This window comes from Hemicordylus capensis, chromosome 1 (assembly GCF_027244095.1).
Source record: "Hemicordylus capensis ecotype Gifberg chromosome 1, rHemCap1.1.pri, whole genome shotgun sequence".
In the NCBI taxonomy this organism is placed as follows: Eukaryota; Metazoa; Chordata; class Lepidosauria; order Squamata; family Cordylidae; genus Hemicordylus; species Hemicordylus capensis.
In genome coordinates, this window is record NC_069657.1 from 358,600,435 (window position 1) to 358,621,033 (window position 20,599).

Here is a 20,599-nt window from a genome sequence, read left to right on the forward strand (position 1 = left end):
ACCTGGTCACTATAGGAAAGCAAGACACAAGGCTTTGGTAAAAGAGACTCCCTTAATTGTTCTTTTTATACCATACTTTGAACATAGGAACATAGGAAGCTGCCAAATACTGAGTCAGACCTTTGGTATGTCCAGCTCAGTATTGTCTTCACAGACTGGCAGCAGCTCCTCCAAGGATGCAGGCAGGAATCTCTCTCAGCCCTATCCTGCAGAAGCCAGGGAGGGAACTTGAAACCTCCTGCTCTTCCCAGAGCAGCTCCATCCCCTGAGGGGAATATTTTACAGTGCTCACACTTCTAGTCTCCCATTTGTATGCAACCAGGGCAGACCCTGCTTAACTAAGGGGACAAGTCATGCTTGCTACCACAAGACCAGCTCTCCTTTTAAACAACCAACATATTTAAAATATTACTCAAATGCTGTCAAAGATTAGTTTCTGCAACATTAGAAATTAAACATGAATGTCCTTTTCTCTTTACAGATGACAGATGATTGTGTCTTATATTATTTATGTGTGGACAGTTTGAAGCCTACTGATATCCTGGTTAGCTTTTCTGCATTAGTACACTGGGGAGATTCAGGAGGTAAGATCAGAAAAAAGTAGAAAGAGAATGTTAATATTGATTCTCTTGGATTTCTCCCAACAGGTGCTCAAAGGTAGAGGTAGCTCAATTAGAGTTGCAGTATTCCTTCTGTGTTTGCCAGTATTCTCCTTCTACATGTTGACACACATTTTTTTACATTTAACCTTGGGTTTTGACAGAAATCTTGCTTATATTTAACACTCCTTCTGAATCATGATTTTTTACTCACAAATAGGACTTCCTATTCCTGAGTAGCCCTGTTGGTTACACTGGATGCCCCACAAGTTTTCCAGACCACAAAACCTACAATAATTTTATATTTCACCTCAGGGGATTGCAGCAGTGACCCACCACCCCAAGCATAGCACCCTGTGCCATTGCACAACTCACTGAAAATGCGAGTTGCTACCTAAGAAAAATGAATATTTCAAAGCCTACACTAATGAGAATCCATCCTTCAACATCTTAATTCTCAGCAATTTGGCTGAAAGGACACACTGACTGACCAAAGGCAATAATTACAGGTCTGTTAGTAGTCAATTGTAGGGATGTGCAAACAAGTTCAGTTCGACCATTCAGGGTCGAACCCAACCATCCTCTGTTCGGTCTGACCCCAGACTGAACACCCCCAACTGTTTGGGGGGGTTCATGGATTTTTTCAACTTTCCCCCTTTGGGGATTTGTTGGAGGTGGAAGGGGGAGGGGTCCATGGAGGTTCCCCCTCCCCGCACCGGCCTCCCTTTATGCTGCCACCGGCCATTCAGCTGTCTCTTCGGCCCGTTCAGGCCTGCACAATTGGGCTCTGCATGGCTGAAGAGCCGACTGAACAGCCAGTGGAGGCATAAAGGGAGGCCGGTGGGGGAGGGGGAACCTCTACAGACACAACTCCCCCGCTGCCTCCAACAACTCTCCCGAAGGGGGTAAGTAAAAAAAATTTTTTTTAAGTTTGTGAACCTGCCCAAAGCAAACCGGGATTTGAGGGGGTGCCAGACCAAACTGGCCCAATCTGGTTTGTGTCCAGTCCAGACTCGAACCAAACTGGACCAGCTGGTTCCGTGCACACCCCTAGTCAATTGCATCTACAAACCAGCCTCCCAAAACTGTTACATCTTTGGTGGGGGGCGGGGTGGGGGGTTGTTCCTGTCAGCACACACTTCTTGGGTACATACGATACTAATGTCTTCTGGCCATCCAAGCCAAACACAGATGACAGTGGTTCCCTTTGTGAATGTGATTGCATCTCTGAGTATTTGTCTATAGTGCCGACAGTGGTAAGCTCCTTGCTCAGGAGAGCCTCTGCCAACTCTTCAATGAGGGGAAAAGTTATCTCCCAGCACAATCTTCCAAGGACCGCTTCAGCCCTGCACATACAATAACATGGGGCTGTGACAAGAATGCACCTGCCCTGAAGTCACCAGTGGATGTGCCATTGCATTCTCTGCTCATCCATCAATCGCATGAGAGGAGTGTTCATCTGAATTTTTCCTCTACACACACTCCAACAGGATTTTGGAGCATGTGTAGAGAGATGATTCAGATCAATACCCTTATCACAAAATTACAGGACACACAGAGAACATGTTGTCACGTCTGCTAGTGACATCAGGGCAGATGTGTTTGTCTGTAGAGGGAAGTGCCAGAACTGTGTTGGCAGATGCTTCTGTGATCAGTGGACTGAATGGCCCACGATGTTCACGCCTTGAGGGCATGAGATCTGATGTCCAGTCTGAGATATTGTACTGCCCTGCAAAATCATAAGCATGGAAACACAATTTGGCTAGGTCTTCCATTTATTTATTTAGCACATCTATGTATTTAATTTTCCTAGACGTACCTGTCGCTAATCCCATGCATAGCAGCTCTTGCGAGAGTTTGCCAGCGAGCTGATGATTAGCGACTGGGACGGCCAACCACTAAGGGAGGAGAAGCGGCAGCCCGGCGAATGGCCGCCCGCTGTGGGAGGACTAGGGGCGCAGATGCTCTGTGCCAAGTCAGCTAGTTTTTATTTATTTCACACATTTTTATACTGCCCCATATGTAAGTCCTTGGGCAGTTCACAATCTAAAAACACAACAACAAATAAATGCTCCAGTGCACTACCTGTGTAGACTGCTGGCAAAACCACAGAAAGAAATTCAGAGGCAATGAAGAAATCATATACGGGTTTTTTAATTTATAAATAAATATTATAATATTAGTAAATCAATCTGAAAAAATTATTCACATGTATTAATACTCCCCTCCACCCCCCACCCCCCACATACATTGTACCTTAATTCTCTCACAAGGTGGTTGTTCCTGAGGGTGAAAACAAACCAGTTTTTTTAAAGGAACTTCAAAATGGGTTGTATTCCACCAAAAGGATAGTGAAGGAGATCCCAGGCTTGTCTGCAATTTCAGGCCTCAGTCTCCAAGTGTTGACCTTACAGCATTAGACATGCAGAAAGCAGCCACCCTCTTCTCCTTCCAGTCTGCTAGCCTCTCTGCCTTCTCTGTAATTGTGCTAATTGTAGTTATTACCTGCTGAGGTAATAGCAGTCACCATATTCTCAGAAGCACAAGTTACCACATTCTTCTTAAACATTGCTGTAATTCTAATCCCCAGCTTTTGCTGTTGCCACCAGCTTCAAATAACATGGAGGTCCTAGCCAAATTGTGTTTCCATGCTTATGATTTTGTAGGCCCGTACAGTATCTCAGATTGGAATTAGAACTCTTGCCCTCATAATGTTAACATTACGGGCCATCAAATTTACTCACTTCTTAGAGCTCAGTAGGAGCTGCCACACAGATAACTATCCCTGTAACCAAATGCACCCCACCTTTAATTGAACTTGCTTGCTTGTAAAAATGGAGGGTTCCCTATGTGTCACACTCAATATAAATGTGTTCAAAACAAGGAAAGTGAAGAATACTGCTGTAGCATTGCCAGGCATAATAATGAGGCAGACATCAGTGCTTGGGTTTAAAACAAGCCATAACTTTGAGACTGTTCTGATGACCAGCCTGGGGCAGCCCAGCCAACCTGGGTTAGGCTGGTCACGAGAAGCGGCAGGATCCTTGCGGATCCCTCCACTCCCCACCTACCTAACCCTCTAAACAAACCTAGCTGCTAGCTGATGCTAAGGGTGCGCTTGCACCAGCTGCCAGGTATGGTGTGGCTCCTCAGGCTGAGTTCAGCCTGAGGAGACACAAAGATGGGCTCATGGAGCATCTGTCGGATGGGAGAATCCCCCAGTGCAATGTGTGTGCCAAGCTTTGCATTGTGGGATGCCAGGAGGCCAGAACATCAGGATCTGAATCATGATCCATTGCATTCATAAGGAATGGGTTCTGCGCCTGTACAGGGACTTTGCAGGTAGATTGACTAGGTCCTCGTTACGCCCACTCTGCCCTGCATGTGCTCTGTGCTTCCGTTGCAACTGGTAGTTGTGGGCGTCATTTTCTGTTTCTATTTGACTGCCAAAGCGTCAGCACCTCATTGCTGGCTCCTCAGTTCATCTTGGTTCAAATGGAAAAAGAGAGAGATAGGTGATACTTTGGGCCCTTACTGAACTTGGACTTTTTTGAGAACATTCTTTGTTTAATAGATTGGATTAGGTTTAACAGACTTAGTTTTACTGCCATGGGGCAGACACTCCAGGGTGTTCTTTGTCAAGATGAAGATGGAAAAGACCTTTAAGAGATATGTGGAGTGCCATGCTAAGCAACCTTCTACGGACTACCACGATTCATGTTTACTCTGCTTGGGAGAACAACACATTACAGCAGCATGTAAAATTTGTTGTTCATTTTCCAAGCAAATGATGAATGAAGTATAGGGCACTGTGCCTTCGTACGGTGTTTTACAATGAAGCATTACTCCCTCCGACACTGAGACCGAGCTACCTTTCAACATCGGGGTTGCGGTTGAGTTAGATGTCTAGCTTGATATTGAGCATGCAGAGATCTTCAGTACCACAGTCTAAAACCACTGTTGAGGATTCAGAGCCTGATTTTAAAAGACCAAAGGAGGTCCTGAAAACAACTCATCATCATAAAGGCAAGTGGAGACACTCCTCAAAAGAGGAGTGGGATTCTCCACCCCATAAGAAGACCGTAGCAAAACAAAACTGAAGTGTAGTATGCTGTCTCCTACTACAGTACAAATATATAGCCCGCCTTTGGCATCAAGTGCAGCTCAATCAACATTGAGACAAGAGCCTTCAACATCGAGGTCGACTTCTAGAGAGCTGCCATCGACATCCATCACTGTCATGACCTCAGACTTGCTGTCGACATTGATGTCGATGCTTCATTTGGCATTGACTACAACAGCGACGGGATCTCTGGCTGCAGTTTCACCCTGAAGGGTGCTTCAGCTATCTCCAGCTCAAACGCCAGCACAATCCCTGTCAACTCCCCTGCATGAACAGATTTTGGATAAGGGTTTTTTTCTGGATTTGGCTTCGGAGTAGGAAGATAATGTCTCCTTGGACCCAAATACTGCTTCTTCGTTACTGGCAATGTTGGATTCTTCGAATAGCACTCTTTGGAGATCAACCTTCTATGGATTCCTAAGCAGTCGGCTCAACATCAAGCAGGATATTGAGGAGGTTCCGATGTTGCACCCTAAGACACCGTTGCTGTCCCTGCTATGCATCACTACGACCACACCTTCGATGCCTTTCTGGTTGATGTCGCCATTGCATGTCCCAGAGCTTTTGGTGTCACGTTCTGTTCCAATGCTTACTAGACCTATGGTGCCAGCAACAGTGCTTCTTACATGGAAGTCGCCAACAGTGGAATGCTCAACGTGTCATGCAGCGTCCTCTACTGGTTGTCCCTGAAAAGCAGATGGGTCTTCGGACTACTTCCATAGACTGTGTTGCCAAGTAATGCCTCTACTTCTACAGCATATCTGGTGGTCTCAACTGCCTGTCAGTCACAACCTGAACTGCCAGACCAGCACAGCCACTTAATGTTACCACCAGCACAGCCACTTAATGTTGCATCTGTCGTACCACTATTGCCAAGGGGAGGGGGGCAGTGCCTCGGTGGCACTGCCTCTGGCTGGAGATGGTCACGGATATTCTTCCGAGTCCACACACAAAAATTCTGATGGGCCAAGCCATCCTTCGGAGCCATCCCTGGATGTACCGCCAAAGACATCTACTTCCCCATTGGAAGAATTAAAAACTTACCATGCCTTAATAAGAGAAATGGCAGAGGCTTTGGGTATGGATTTGAAGCTGCCAGAGATGGATCTAAAATATCGTGTTTATAATATGATGGCAGCTCCTCGCATCCCGGTCACCCTTCCTATGCTGCCGGTGATCACTAAGGTGGCTCAGACAGCTTGGGAGGTGCTACAGACCTCTACGCCAAGCGTTTGTGGGGATTAATTATATAGGATACAAGAGGAAGAGAATGCATACCTTGTTATCCTGTCCTGAATTACATGGTGATTGACTGGACATCTTCATTGAAGGCTGGATGCCTCTATACAACGCCTTCTGATAAAGAAGGGAAGGAAATTGATGTGGGTTTTTTTGGCGGGGGGGTGGGGAGAGAATCTATACAGCTTCAAGTTTGGCTGTCTAAATTGCCAACTATGCGGCCTGTATAGCTCAGTTTAATCATTTCTTATGGGACACTTTGCTGCGGGATTACACTTGGCTAATGAGTTTCAAGATCAGTTTGCAGAAATATTTGAGAAGACTACTGATGTCACTAGATAGCAACTTAGTGTGTTCAAGCACCTAGTGCAGGCCTGCTCAGCTTAGCTATTTTTGGACTACAACTCCCATAATTCCCAGCCATAGTGGCCAATAACCAGGGATTATGGGAGTTGTAGACCAACATCTGCAGGAGGGCTGAAGTTGAGTAGCCCTGGCCTAGCGGAAACAGAATCACAAGCCATGGTGACTGCAGTGACTTTACACCACCACGCATGGTTGAGGTCTACATCCCTACAGCAAGACATGCACGAACATTTAGAAAATCTGGTGTTTGATAGGAAAGACCTCTAAAGAGCACGGATGCCATGATAGAATCATTAAAGAAATCAAATTTCACGGCCAAAACTTTCATGGTGTCCACATCAACTTCTGCAATGTCTTCTTGTTCCATCCTGGTAGCCAACGACCCACTTACAGAGAGCAGGATAGGCAGGATTTCCATCATCAGTACCCACTGTACCAGAGGAATAAAAGATTCGGACAACAAAGGCCAGAGCAACAAGCCTTCCAAGGACTGACTTCCATAAACTGACTCTTTGATCTGCTCTACTGTCCACCGCACAAACAACAGATGACTGCCAAAGCACACAACACCTGCTTTGTGGTTGCGAACAATTCCATCAAGTATTCCACCACATAACATCAGATCAGTGGGTACTCTAGATTATCGAGACTGGATACGCTATAGAGTTCAACGTTTTACCTCCATTCTTAGGACTTAAGTACACCAGAGCAACTCCTACGTTGTTGGAAGAAGTGCCTGTGCTTCTGGAGAAGCAGGCAATCACCCCTATGCAGTGGACGGAGAGATTATCTGGATTTTACTCCCGTTACCTTCAGATCCCAAAGAGGGATGGGGGAATTCGGGCAATCATGGACCTTTAGGTTCTCAACTGGTTTGTGTGGGCACACCATTTCAGAATGACATCATTGCAAGGGATACTACCTCTCTTGTGCAAGGAGGAGTGGGCAGCAATGTTAGATTTGAAGGATGTGTACATCCATGTGGGCATTCAAGAGAACCACCACAAGTACCCAAGATTGATAGTGGGAGATGCAGTGTTCCAATATACTGTCCTTCCCTTTGGATTATCAACAGCCCCACATGTATTCATGAAAGTCATGGCAGTGGTAGTGGCATATTTACAGATGGAAGGCATTGTGGTTTTCCTGTATTTAGACTGGCTTCTGGTAAGCGGCAACAGAGAAAGGTTACATTCACATATCCATTATGTGTTACAGCTGTTGCAGGATCTCAGCATCAACATCAACTGGAAGAAGTCAAACCTGGAACACGGAACCAAATTCAGTCTGCGGAAAGCATACCGCAGTTGATGGGACTGATGATGTCTTGCAATGCCATGGTGCATTACATGTGTCTGTGTATGAGACCTCTGCAGAAGTGGTACCTCAGGAACATCCGCCCCAATGTTGACAACCAGAAAAGTCTGCTGAGACTCCTACAGACAATACTACATTCTCTACACTGGTGGATGGTGAGACCAATCTGTTGGACGGGGTTCCATTCCAGCCGTTTACCCCCACTCAGTGGGTAACAATGGATGCGTCCCTGTTGGGATGGTGGGCCCATTGTGCTGAGCATCATATGTAAAGGCAGTGGACAATACAACAGGATTATCTATACATAGACTACTTGGAACTTTTGGCTGTGTTTATGACACTAAAAGCCTTTGAGCCGTTGCTCAGGAACAGAGTGGTGCAGTTCCAGCAGGATAACACGACGGTCATTGCGTATCTGAACCGATAAGGGGGGACAATGTCCTGCTCAATCTGTGCCTTGAGTATACAGATTTGGGAATGGTGCATCTACCACACAATGTACCCTCTAGCCATACACATAAGAGGTGTGGACAATATATTGGCAGATGATCTCAGTCATTCAAAACAACTCTACCAACTCCACGAGTGGGAGAGCAACAGCATCTATCTGCAATGGGTTTTCAGCTTGTGGGGACATCCAGCTGTGGACTTGTTTGCAACTGCTGCCAACAAAAAGTGTCAGAGATACTGCTCATGTGCAGGGAGTCGGCAGGAGATCCCTAGGAGATGCGTTTCAACATCAGTGGGGAAAAGGCCTCCTATATCTATTTCTGCCAAAGCTGTTAATCAATCATGTCCTGGCACAGATAATGAGGGACAACCCAACCTACATATTGGTGATGCCGTGGTGGGCACAGCAGCCTTGGTTTGCACCATTTCTCAAACTCTCGAAGAGGAGTTTCCACATTTTCCCTCTTCAGTTGGACCTTCTGGTTTGGGACGACAGAAAGGTGCAGCACCCAGATGTAAAGACGCTGCGGATGACAGCATGGAGAATCAGCTTTTAAGGAGAAAATTGCGTAATAATAGAAGGCCAACAACAAGAAAAAATTACGGTTGCAAATGGAAAAGGTTTGCAATATATGCACATAAGCATGGTTACCTTCCTAGGAAGGCCACTCTGAAACAAATACTGCTATACATGACCTCTTTGAAGCTTAGTGTCTTGCAAATGTGTTTCTAAGGATGCATCTATCTGCTATATTGTTGAAGCATAAGGGGTGGGATGGGTCGACAGTATTCTCCCACCCAGACTGTAACAAATTTTTGAAGGGAGTGAACAATTTATATCCTCCAATAAGGAAACCAATGGATCAATGGAGTTTGTCCTTGGTTTTGTCATCCTTAACTGAAGGCCCTTTTGAGCCAATGAGAGAGGCATCTCTCAAATTGGTCAGTCTGAAAACAGCATTCCTAATTGCCATCATTACTGCCAGGCCAGTGAGTGAGTTGTTGCATACAGACATCCCTTATACTCAGTTCTGTCCACATAAGGAAGTCATGAGACTGGATCCAAGTTTCCTAAGATAGTGATGGATTTTCATTAAAATCAAGACATTATTCTACATACAGTACCTTCTTTCAAAATCCAGAGTCGCCATTAGAGAAGGCGCTGCACTCATTGGATGTGTGTCATTCTCTGTTATACTATTTGGGAAAAACAAGAAATATTAGGAGAACAAAGAAACTTTTTGTAGCTTACAAGGGAAAAGCCAAGGGCCAACCAATCTCAAGACAGAGACTAGCACATTGGTTGGCAGAGTTGATTGTGCAAGCATACAAGCAGCAGGGTGTGGATCCCCCACATACTATAAGAGCACATTCAACGAGAGTATACGCTGCCTCAGCAGCACATCTGTCGGGGATTAGGATGATATATGTGCGGTTGCAACATGATCCACCCCCAGCACAGTACTTCCAGTGACTGTTGCTGGTGTGTGTCTTATGTTTCTTTTTAGAATGTGAGCCCTTTGGGGACAGGGAGCCATCTTATTTATTATTTCTCTTTGTAAACCGCCCTGAGCCATTTTTGGAAGGACGGTATAGAAATCGAATTATTATTATTATTATTATTATTATTATTATTATTATTATTATTCTCAGCAGCTGTTCGTAAAACATTATGCCATTGACCTGCGTTTGGCTGAGCAGGCCAGATTTGGGAGAAGTGTTCTGAAAAGGGTGTTCCAGTAGGTTTCTGGGTCTCCTGTGCCCTCTACTTTATTTAGAAGCTAACGAATCACCCATCCCTTATGAATGCAACGGATCACGATCCAGATAAACAGGTTGCTCACCTGTGACTGATGATCTGGTACTGATCCGTTGTATTCATAAGACCCTCCCAAACCTCCCCGCAACAGTAGTATTAAAAATAATAATTAAATACTACCTTGTATGGTCACTAGAAGATCGTCATGATATGGCGATCTGCAAGAAACTGAGAAAAGGCACCCCCAACCTCCAGTTTCAACGGAAGCATGGAGCACATGCATGGCAGAATGGTGTCACGAGGAGCTAGTTAATCTACCCATGAGGTCCCTGTGCAGGCGCAGAACCCATTCCTTATTAATACAATGGATCACTACCAGATTATCAGTTACAGGTGAGCAACGTGTTTTTCCTGGATCCTTCTGCCCTGCTCCATGCTTCATGAGCAGGGCTGCCCATTCTTGATTGTCTGTGGAGAAGGTAAGGTTTACCCTGCCTTCCACACCCCAACCCACCCGCGCACCCTGGCAGTCTTGAGAATTGCTTCTTTATATAGCATTTATTTCCCTTTATGTAGGGAAATATAGCAGAATAGTGGAAACATAGGAATTTTTATAGTTGGGGCATTACTTGCTGTTGAAGTACAGGTAGAATATCAATAGTTGCTGCTTCCACCCTCATATGTAAAGCAATGTTGCACCTGTTGAATGTCTGCCTGTCATACAAAGGTTAAAAGTCCTGGGCCCTCTGAAGGAACTCAGCAGCCCTTCCCTCTTCCATGGAACAAGGTTGGAAGGTGGTAAAAGCTGCACAGGAGCACTGAGGCCTACCAGTTCCAAGGTTAAATGAAGCAGCTAGAACCAGAGTTAAGAAGCAAGGCCTATGTAATCAAGCCTATTCTATGTACCTCAGAGACATGAGTTAAACCATTCAACTTGAATGATTACTCTTTCAAGACATTTCTCCTTCTCTGGGAGAGGTGAAAGATTTCACCAGCCAGACCTGCCAGAGGCCCTTCACAGCTGTTTCTAAGGCTAAAGACAAGAAGAGCAGAGGCTGTTTATTCCTCCCTCCCTTCTCTGCCCATTCACTCTATTCCCTTTCTCCTTTTATCCTCATGAACATTCAGACTGAAGTCGGCATATGCAAATTTGCCATTATGATGCCATCTATTTTCTCAATTTGTAGAAACTGAAAACATATTTCATTTGACAAACTCATCCAAGAGACTCATACAGAAGATAGTCTATCTAAGTAGACCTTTCCTGAAGAAATTGAGTCAGTCTGTGCTCACCTATTTAGATGCAGAAAATCCCATTATAAAGATAGCAGGGAGAAAGACCCAGCTGTGGTTTTGAGGTTTCATGTCTGCTTTTCAACTTCTGTTCCTCATAACTTTGCCATTTCCCACCCCACACCCCCAAGGATTCAGTAAGAAACTGACACACTTGTTGTACAAGTAGTTCTAAGCATAAAAATGCCCCTTCTAGCATGAATTGTGCAAAGCTTTAAGAAGCCATAGAATGCCCCAGGGCAGAATGGTTTGGGTGAAATAACATGATAGAATAATGTTTTCTCTCTCCACCCATAATACACATATTAACCAAATTATTATTTATTTATTTTTTACATTTATATTCTGCTCTTCCAAAAAGGTGCCCAGAGCGGTGTACATATTTAAGTTTCTCTTCACAACAACCCTTTGAAGTAGGTTAGGCTGAGATACTTAGGTTGAATCACTTGTTTCTATCTAAGTGGTTGTTTCAGTTTCATGCAATTATAAATGAAGCCCTGATTCGCTGAGCTAGGGACTAGCTTTCTCATTGCCTTATATACTAAATGGCTTAAGCAGCATGGTGACTTAGGAGAAAAATGCATACTATGCTTCTTTTTCCTGAATAGAGTATGCTACTGAAGCTGGGAAAGTGTGTAGTAGGGATGCACAAATATTGGTGTATTTCTGTTTCTATCAGGGATAGTATTTGATCAGCAAGCGTAGTGATTTTCCAAATCATTGCAGGCTGATTAGGGTTCTTTCTTCTTTCACTTTAATCTATCCTATCCAAAGATTGATTATTGGTAGTTATATACTAATATTTATATTCCTTGCTGGATAGGAGCACCAAGGTACAGGTTGTCTCTAGGCATATCTAGAGATCGATAAGTTAAAATGTATTCATACTGTAGTATGAATAGTGTGTACAGGTTTGTTTGTTTTTTGTAGCAGCTGCACAAAAAGAAGCTTTATCCAAGGGCTTGCTCATGGTTGAAAGTTATTCATGGAAGAATCTTGCTCCAGGACGATTAATCCTAAAGATCCATACATATGCCACTAAAGCTGCTGTGATAAGCCTTCCTACTGGGTATGTGCTGGTCTGCTACACCTTTCCAACTCGTGAACAAAAAATGAATAAACAAACTCTTAATACACTTGAAAACAATCAAACGGGTATAGAATATGTAACAAAAATCACCTTTATGAAATTGCCGAAGCCACCTGGCCAAATGTGGACACTCAAGACAGGCATGTCGCCAAAACAATGGTAAACTGATGCCTTATCCAATTGTGGTCAAACCACTGGCCACGATTCCTTGAATCGGGGGAAAAAGCCAAGCAACGTGCTCTGTGAGATGTACATGCAGTTCGGGTCAAAAGTCCTTAATTCAGGTGAACCCTGAGGCTTCAATATGCTTGGAAAAGTTTGAATGTATAGTAATGTTACTCAACCTTCATCCTGTATCAATGGGAAACAGCCCCTGATGAAGCGCTTTGCGAAACAGCTCCTTATCCCAGGGTGGCTGTAGTGTGCTCTCCCTTGTTTGATTTGTCATCTACCATCAGTCATCACAGAGCATATTGCTTGCTTTTTTCTGAATTAAGGACTTTTGACCCAAACTGCATGTACTTATAACATCTCATAGAGCATGTTGCTTGGCTTTTTTCCGATTCAAGGACTCATGACCTGAACTGTATGTACTTATTACATTTCCTTATCCTGAAGACATCTTGGATTTTGCCTGGATACCTATATATACAACTTACCAGTTCTCCAATTTTCTGTATATGTATATTTATTGGTCCTCTATGTTGTATTTCTACTTTGAATTGTGTCATTGAATTTTTGTATGTGTTATAAGATGTTTTCATTGTGGGATGGCAATTCATGTGGTTTGACCACAATTGGATAAGGCGTCAGTTTACCATCATTTTGGCGACACGCCTGTCTTGAGTGTCCATATTTGGCCAGGTGGCTTTGGCAATTTCATAAAGGTGATTTTTGTTACATATTCTATACCAGTTTGATTGTTTTCAAGTGTGTTGAGAGTTTTATTCATTTTTTGTTCACCGGTTTTTCTGCTCTCCTTTTCTTGACTCCACAAACCCTGTCTTTTCCTTGTCTTGACACCTTTCCTTAGTAAGGGTATTCACACATGCAGCCCAGCCTTGGTTAGGCTACATATGTGAAGTGCTGGCACATGAGGTCACTCCTGGCACTCCACCAGTGCCAATTCCCACTTTCGAACCCACCATTTAGCTGAGATTAAGTTAACCCGTGGTTCACTTAACCTCAACCAGAGATTGCCTAAGCCAGGGATGTCAAACTGTGGCCCTCCAGCTGTTTTTGGACTACAACTCCCATAATCCCCAGCCACAGTGGCCAATAGCCAGGGGTGATGGGAGTTGTAGGCCAACATCTGCAGAAGGGCCACAGTTTGACATCCCTGGCCTAAGCGATCACCACTGGGTTAAATGACTCCCGCCCAGCCCACCGCCATTTCTGGCAGTGAGCCAGGGAGAAGGAGCAGCCACACTGAGTGCAGTGGCTGCTTTAATGAGAGCAGCCACTGTGCTTGTGCCCTGGGGCGCCCTGGGATGCGGGAGGGAGGAAGCATCTTTTGCTCCCAGCATCTACCTCTGCCACACCGCCACTCATGTGGGCACGCAGTGGGGAGGACAGCGGCTGCTTGTCTGTTGGGGAAGGCAGGCAAACTCCTTCCTTCCCTGCAGAACACCCACCCTCCCCAGAGAGGTCATGTGCAAGACGTCAGTGTATGTGTGTATGCTTCACATATATTGTTTTATAATCCTTACAACACTGTAAGGTAGGCCATTACAGTTATTTTCCATATTGCAAAGGAGAAGTAGAGGCTAAGGCTCAGTAATATTGCCTTGTCAAAAACTATCTCATGAGTTCAGATCAAAGGTGAAATTTCAACCAGGTACTTCCACATTCCCAACTCAGTTGCTCTTATTCCAAGTCACTGAGCTGCACTAGCCGTCTAATTTTGCCATGCTTACAGTGATGCTGAGAGACTTGTGCATCTCCTAGACCACCTAGCAAGTACTTGACTGAAGTGACACGTGAACCACCCAGAGACACAAGATTGCGGTGGTATACAAATATAATAAATACAATACAATACAATAAAGCAGGGATTTCCCATCTCATACCCTTAGCCAGTGCATTCCACTAGCAATTTTTCCTGCGTTACGTATCACATTAAGTATTGCATTAGGGGATGGGGCTGTAGCTCAGTGAAAGAGCATGTGCTTTGCATGCAGAAGGTCAGTCCCTGGCATCTCCAGGTAGGTGTGGGAAAGACTCCTGCCTGAAACCCTGTAGAGCCACGGCTGTGCCTTAGGAGAAGTCAGTTTCCTATGTTCCTTTTTCCATAGCTTTAATGATTATGTTGCAAAATGAAATATGTTTGTATTTACCAGCAAGTCAATAAAATGCCAATATGCCTTAGCTTAGTGCCTTTCTACAAACATCTGTGACCTACCAAATAGTCTTAGACACTTTCCTTTTGTTCTGTCCATTAAATGTCTTGAGACCCAAACAGTAACTAAAGAACAGATGAGAAGGTTTTTTCTTGCATTAAGAGTGTTTAGAATCACTGTTCTAACTGAGTTATTAGTGTGCTTGTTTTTTAAATGTAGGCGCCATGTGTTACTTTTCACTGCGAGTTCTCCCATAGGGCATCATATCCATCTGTGTAGTATGGTGCCATGTGTGTTTGGTGAAGAGGATATTGTTCTGCCAAATCTTGAAAAGGTATTTATTACCATAGCAACTGGAGCTGTATTCCCCTTGATCACCATTGACTTGAGAAAGCTCTAATATTTTTTAATCTCAGTGCTTGGCTTTGAAAAATAATGCAGCAAAGTTTTCATGCTGCAGCATTTTTCTAGACTCTATTTTAAATTAAAAATAAGAAACAATATGCATACATACATAGATACAATGATATTTGCTGTTACTATAAGCAGGTACACACAACCACCAGTGCGAAAAGTAGGGAAGATATCTGTAAAATATCAGGACATGAGAGCATGTACTTCCAGCAGACATGAAACCTGAATCCACCCAAGCCTCCTGACATTGAGATTAGTGACATCCACCTGCTAATCTCTCTCTTTTTAAATTAACTGTCACTTTTAATGTCAAAAATGCATAATCTTAACATGTCGAGTTTTTAAAGATAATCTCTATCCTGGCAGCACCCCTATATGGGATGAGGCCTTAATATCAGCTCCAAATAGCTCTCTGCTCCAGCCAATACAGTATCTTGCTTCTGCAGCACAAATGTCTGCTCTCATCCTGCTCCATCCTGAAAGGTAGAACAAGGATGTCTCTAGGTGCAATTGTAGTCTGAATTGACATGGGGACAGTTGGAAATTACTTGAACCTTTCACAGGACACTTAATTAGTAAGCCTCAGAGAAGGGTTCTTATTGCATTTATTCTTTCAGTTGTAGCAGAAAGTCCTTTTGAGGAAAATGTTCAGGTGTCTGCAACTTCAAACATTATTATGCTTTCAGATCTTCACATCAGTTAGTAGGAATAAATATTTGAAACTGGGCAAAGAATGTCCAGCGAAAGCTGGAAATCCAGTGTGAGAACTGGACCTGGGTAGGGATGTGCGAACCAGTTTGAATTCGAACCAGTTTGAATTTGAACCAGGGTGGTTTGAAGGTTCAAATTCGAACCAAACCAGCCATCAGGTTCGAGCTGCAGGTTCGAATTCGAACCGAACCAGGGGGTGGTTTGATTCAAACCGGTTTGAACTGGTTTGGACATCCAAAAATTGGTAGGATGGTAGCTGGCACCCAGGGGTACCTGTCACCCAAACCCCAAAGCAATTGGACACTCGTACGATTTTTTTTATGAATTTTTGAAAATTGTATTTTTTCTCATAGGGTATAATGGGACTTGAACCAGCCCATTATTCCTTATTGTGGAGCACCCATGGGTGCCAACAACCACCCAAACCCTGAAGCAATCGGATAGTCCTACAATTTTTTATGAATATTTGAAATATTTTTAATTATTTTTCTCATAGAGTATAATGGGACCCGAACCAGTCCATATCCCCTATTGTGGAGCACCTAGGGGCACAAAAGCAGGGTGGGTGGTAGACAGACAGGGGTGCCTACCACCCACAAAACCCCAAGGCAATTGGACACTCCTCTGATTATTGGTGAATTGTTAAAGTATTTTTGAATTCCTCATAGAGAATAATTAGGATTGCAGCAAATGTATAGCTTCACGTCGGGGGGAAAGGGGTGTCGTAGAGTGGAGTGTGGTGGGTGGTAGTTCCTAGGGTGGGCAAGGAAGCTAACAGAATTATTTGAAAGGAATTGGGCAAAGGGATGATTTTTAAGTGATTTTTGAAGTTTACGCGTCTTTAAGGTTTTTCTCCATAAAGAAGCATGGAGGTGTCAGCAAATGTATAGCTTCACGTCGGGGGCAAAGGGGTGGCCTAGAGCAGAGTGTGGTGGGTGGTAGTGCCCAAGGGGGGCCAGGAAGCTATCAGAATTATTTGAAAGGAATTGGGCAAAGGGCTGATTTTTGGTGAATTGTTGAAGTTTACGCGTCTTTAAGGTTTTCCCCCATTAGGTATAATGGAGGGTGTATTGCTTTACGTCAGGGTGAAAGGGGTGGCCTAGAGCAGTGTGGGGCTGGTGGTAGTGCCAGGTAGGGGCAAGGAAGCTACCTGAATTATATCAAAGGATTTGGGCAGAGGGCTGATTTTTGGTGAATTGTTGATGTTTACGCGTCTTTAAGGTTTTTCCTCATAAGGTATAATGGAGCTTTCAGCAGCCCCATAAGTGCACTTGGGGGGTGCTGGGGTGGCCCAGAGAGAGTAGTGGTGTAGTGCACATAGGGTGTCAACTACCCCCATGGGTTTCTAACCCATGGGGTACACGGTTCTGTTGTTTCTGAAGTATTCTGAGTGTAGATTCTATGATAGCAAATTAGAGTGGATTCATGGTGTCTCACTGAAAATCTCATTTGCTATCATAGAATCTACACTCAGAATACCTCAGAAACAACAGAACCCTGTACCCCATGGGTTACCCTGTACCCAGAACCCTGTACCCCATCAGTACCAGGAATGAATGTAGAATTAGGATGTGGCCTGATTTAGGATCAGGACCCAAGATTTCTTCAAGGACTCAGATTTGATATCTTGGACAGGAAATGGAAAGAGGACCAACATAAGTATATTTGCTTCAAGAGGCTCCCCTTCACTGTGTATGCCGTTCCCTGTTCAAGTAGCTAACCACTTTTTATAGTATAGTGGTGGTTTAGGCAACAGCTCTCAAGGATACATATGGATCTTTTGTGCATTTACTCTGAGTTCCTTGAATCAAGAGAATCTTTATAATGTAACTATAAAAAGATAACCTGACAGCACTGATTTCTTCTCAAACGATTGATATCTGTGTTGATGTTTAATACATTTTGAAAACCAGTTACCGCCTAACTTGACCTCAAACCAATAACAACAGGAATGAGGATTGAGCAGGTTTCCCTAAATGATTGTGTAATTCCTAATTGATTGTGTTTTCACACACACACACACACACACGCGCGCGCACACACACACACACACACACACACACACACACAGAGTTGTAGTATTGATGACATTTGAATGGTCAATCATAGTTCATTTTCTCCTCAGGAGAGTTACCGGTTTATGGAACAAGCCACAAATATCATGAAAGCCATTGGAAATGTGCTACTTAACTTTGGGAATGCATCAGAACTTCCTGAAGCCATGAAGAGCCTGGAATTAGCACACTGCCCTCCTGGCCTTTATGGCACAGGAATAGCTAGAGAACACTCCAAGGTGAAAAAACAAGTACCTAACCTTTTTTCTTAAACTATAGCACGATTTGCATATGTTCTCTGAGTAATTGTTTTCTACTGTGGCCCATTAACTGAGTCTCCTGATCACTGAAATTCATTGTTTTGTTAACTGGGCAAAGAGGCACCTTTTACCTTGGTGATTCTCTTTATTTAGCAGGGGGAGAGTAACTGGCCCTATCCACCCCCAGCACAGTACCTCCAGTGACTGTTGCTGGTGTCTGTCTTGTGTTTTTTTTAGAATGTGAGCCCTTTGGGGACAGGGAGCCATCTTATTTATTTATTATCTCTCTGTGTAAACCGCCCTGAGCCATTTTTGGAAGGGCAGTATAGAAATCGAATTAATAATAATAATAGTTCTCCCATATAACCCTATGTAAATATACCCTCTTATTTATTGCAGCATCACATCAGATAATTTGAACTGAAAAGTCTTGATTCTCTTTGGTATTGACAAAAAGCCTAGATCTATAAACTTATAGTGAGCTACTAGGATTGGAAGTCAATATAACCAGACTGATCTCAGTGGGATGGGCAGCTATGATTCTGTGCTCTGTTGCTCAGTGACTGAAGAACATAGAACTGGGTGCTAAGCAACCAGGGAATACAAATATGTCAAATAAATAAATAATAAATAAAGGGATACCTCATCTAATTCTTAACTGATCAATAAATTAATTAAATACCAATAGGTGATAAAGGATAATCTTGCCCCAGTGTGCCACACAGAAAAGATTTTTGAGCAACGAGGAGAGGGTGATGAGGAGATGGGGCCAATAGCAGTGCTTGCAGAACAGGTCCTCACTCCCTAGTTCAATAAAACCTCCCACCACTGAGGGAGCAAACCATGGGTTTTTAGAGCCAGGATATGCCACACTGGGCAGCTGTATCCCTCCTGTTTCACAAAAGTGCTCCTCTGAACATGACAAGAGTAGCAAAGAAATAAATCTTTATTCCAAAGAACTTGGTTAACTCAATCTCTCTTTTATATTTTAGGTTTTCAATAATGCTTTTTGGCATTTGATGAAACAAATCTTAGGGGATATTCCTCCCAACTATGAATTTGCTTACAAAAGTTTCACTTCGGATTTTAAACGCAGTGATGTGTCTGTTGAAGATACTGCATCCTCAGGTAGTATATGAAGAACTGAACGAATCGGTCAAAAAAATTGCCCATGTTCTGGTGATAATATAGAAGTAGAAATAAGGCCATTCCTAACACCACAATTCAGAGATACAATATTAGTCAGGTATTCCCTTATGAATTTGATGGTGTCCACTTTTTAAAAACTTGCATTAAGATTATGTGGCTGATGTAATTCTGCATCAACAGAGCTTTATAGTATTGAACTGATTTGTTTATTGTGCAGTAAACTTGAAGTTTGTCAGTCTTCAATTGCAAGAGTCCATCGTGCGGCTCAAAACAACTTCCTGCAATATCAGTGCTGGGATGAGAGTGAAGGAGCACTAATACCTTACCTTTTATGGCCCTCGAACACTAGCCTTTGTTGATATTCTTAGCATCAAACTACACATTATGAGAAGTGTGTGCTTAGCACTTCTCTGCTTCCCCCCGTCCCATAAAGAGCAGCCATAGGAGGCTTGCTTTCTATCAGGACCATGGCACAGAAGGAGGGGGCTTTAACATGTCTGCTATTTGCCCCAGTCCCCCATGTCTGTTGTTTGCTCCAGAACACTGTCATTGGTACTAATGTGAGCTTTCATTTGGAGTAAATTCACCAAACCTATCCATCACCCAAGTTTTTGAAAGTATTGATCTACCTCTTAGTATTTTTCTTAAGGTGCGTGAAACACATTAAAGATGCTGGAGAAATTATTAATAGTAAAACTAGGAAAAATTAAGGTAAGCCATTATTTGGGAACACAAAATACATAGAATAAATGTATGTTTCTTCAGGTCTTGAAGTATAATCTTAAGTTATAATTCTCCCATGTTTCAAAGAAAAGAATATTAAAATTATTATTGTTGTTGATTGTAGAATATCTCAGTCCATGAAAAACACAATTTATTTCTGTTCTCCTGCAATTACAGTTCTTTCAACACCAATTTAATCATTCAAGTACTTTGCAAGACCAGAACAATAATCCAAGTCCTATATATGATATTGAACTTTAATTGGATTTCAGCATAAATTTGCTCCTGACACAAAGAGAATAGTACATCACTTATCTGAACTTGCAAGACATGTGTCTGGCACCCTATACAAGAGTGAAAAACCAGTTTGCACTTTATGTTCCTAAACTGTTAAATGTAAATACAATATGCTTGCTTTTAAGAATGAAACTGCCCAGGTTGAATAAGTTCTTCTAGCCAAAGCAAGTCATTTTTGTCCTGCACTTTCTGTTCAGTAATGGCCAGCTAGATAATAACATCACGTATCCCCTGTTGCTTATTCTCAGCATCTGGTAACTACCAGCATATTGCTTCTGAACATAGAGATTTGGGGTTACAGCCTGACTAATGGTGCGTGTGTGCTTCTAACAAAAGTATGGGCACAGCAGGGGCGTATATAGGGTGGGGCAGGCAGGGCACGTGCCCCGGGCACCACTTGAAGGGGGGCACCATTT

At 43.3% G+C, this 20,599-nt stretch overlaps 1 protein-coding gene across 3 annotated transcripts in view; it reads left to right on the plus strand.

Annotated features, from left to right (window-relative positions):
- The window catches only part of ADGB (androglobin), a 161,149-nt gene that overhangs the window by 96,508 nt on the left and 44,042 nt on the right, over window positions 1-20,599 (plus strand). For 2 of the 3 annotated variants that reach the window (XM_053291285.1, XM_053291302.1), the window contains 5 exons: window positions 482-584; window positions 12,077-12,215; window positions 14,795-14,909; window positions 17,826-17,993; window positions 19,007-19,142. In XM_053291285.1, coding sequence (XP_053147260.1) covers window positions 482-584; window positions 12,077-12,215; window positions 14,795-14,909; window positions 17,826-17,993; window positions 19,007-19,142 — 661 coding nt within the window. The remainder of the gene's footprint in view (window positions 1-481; window positions 585-12,076; window positions 12,216-14,794; window positions 14,910-17,825; window positions 17,994-19,006; window positions 19,143-20,599) is intronic. The other variant, XM_053291292.1, reaches the window with a different exon arrangement.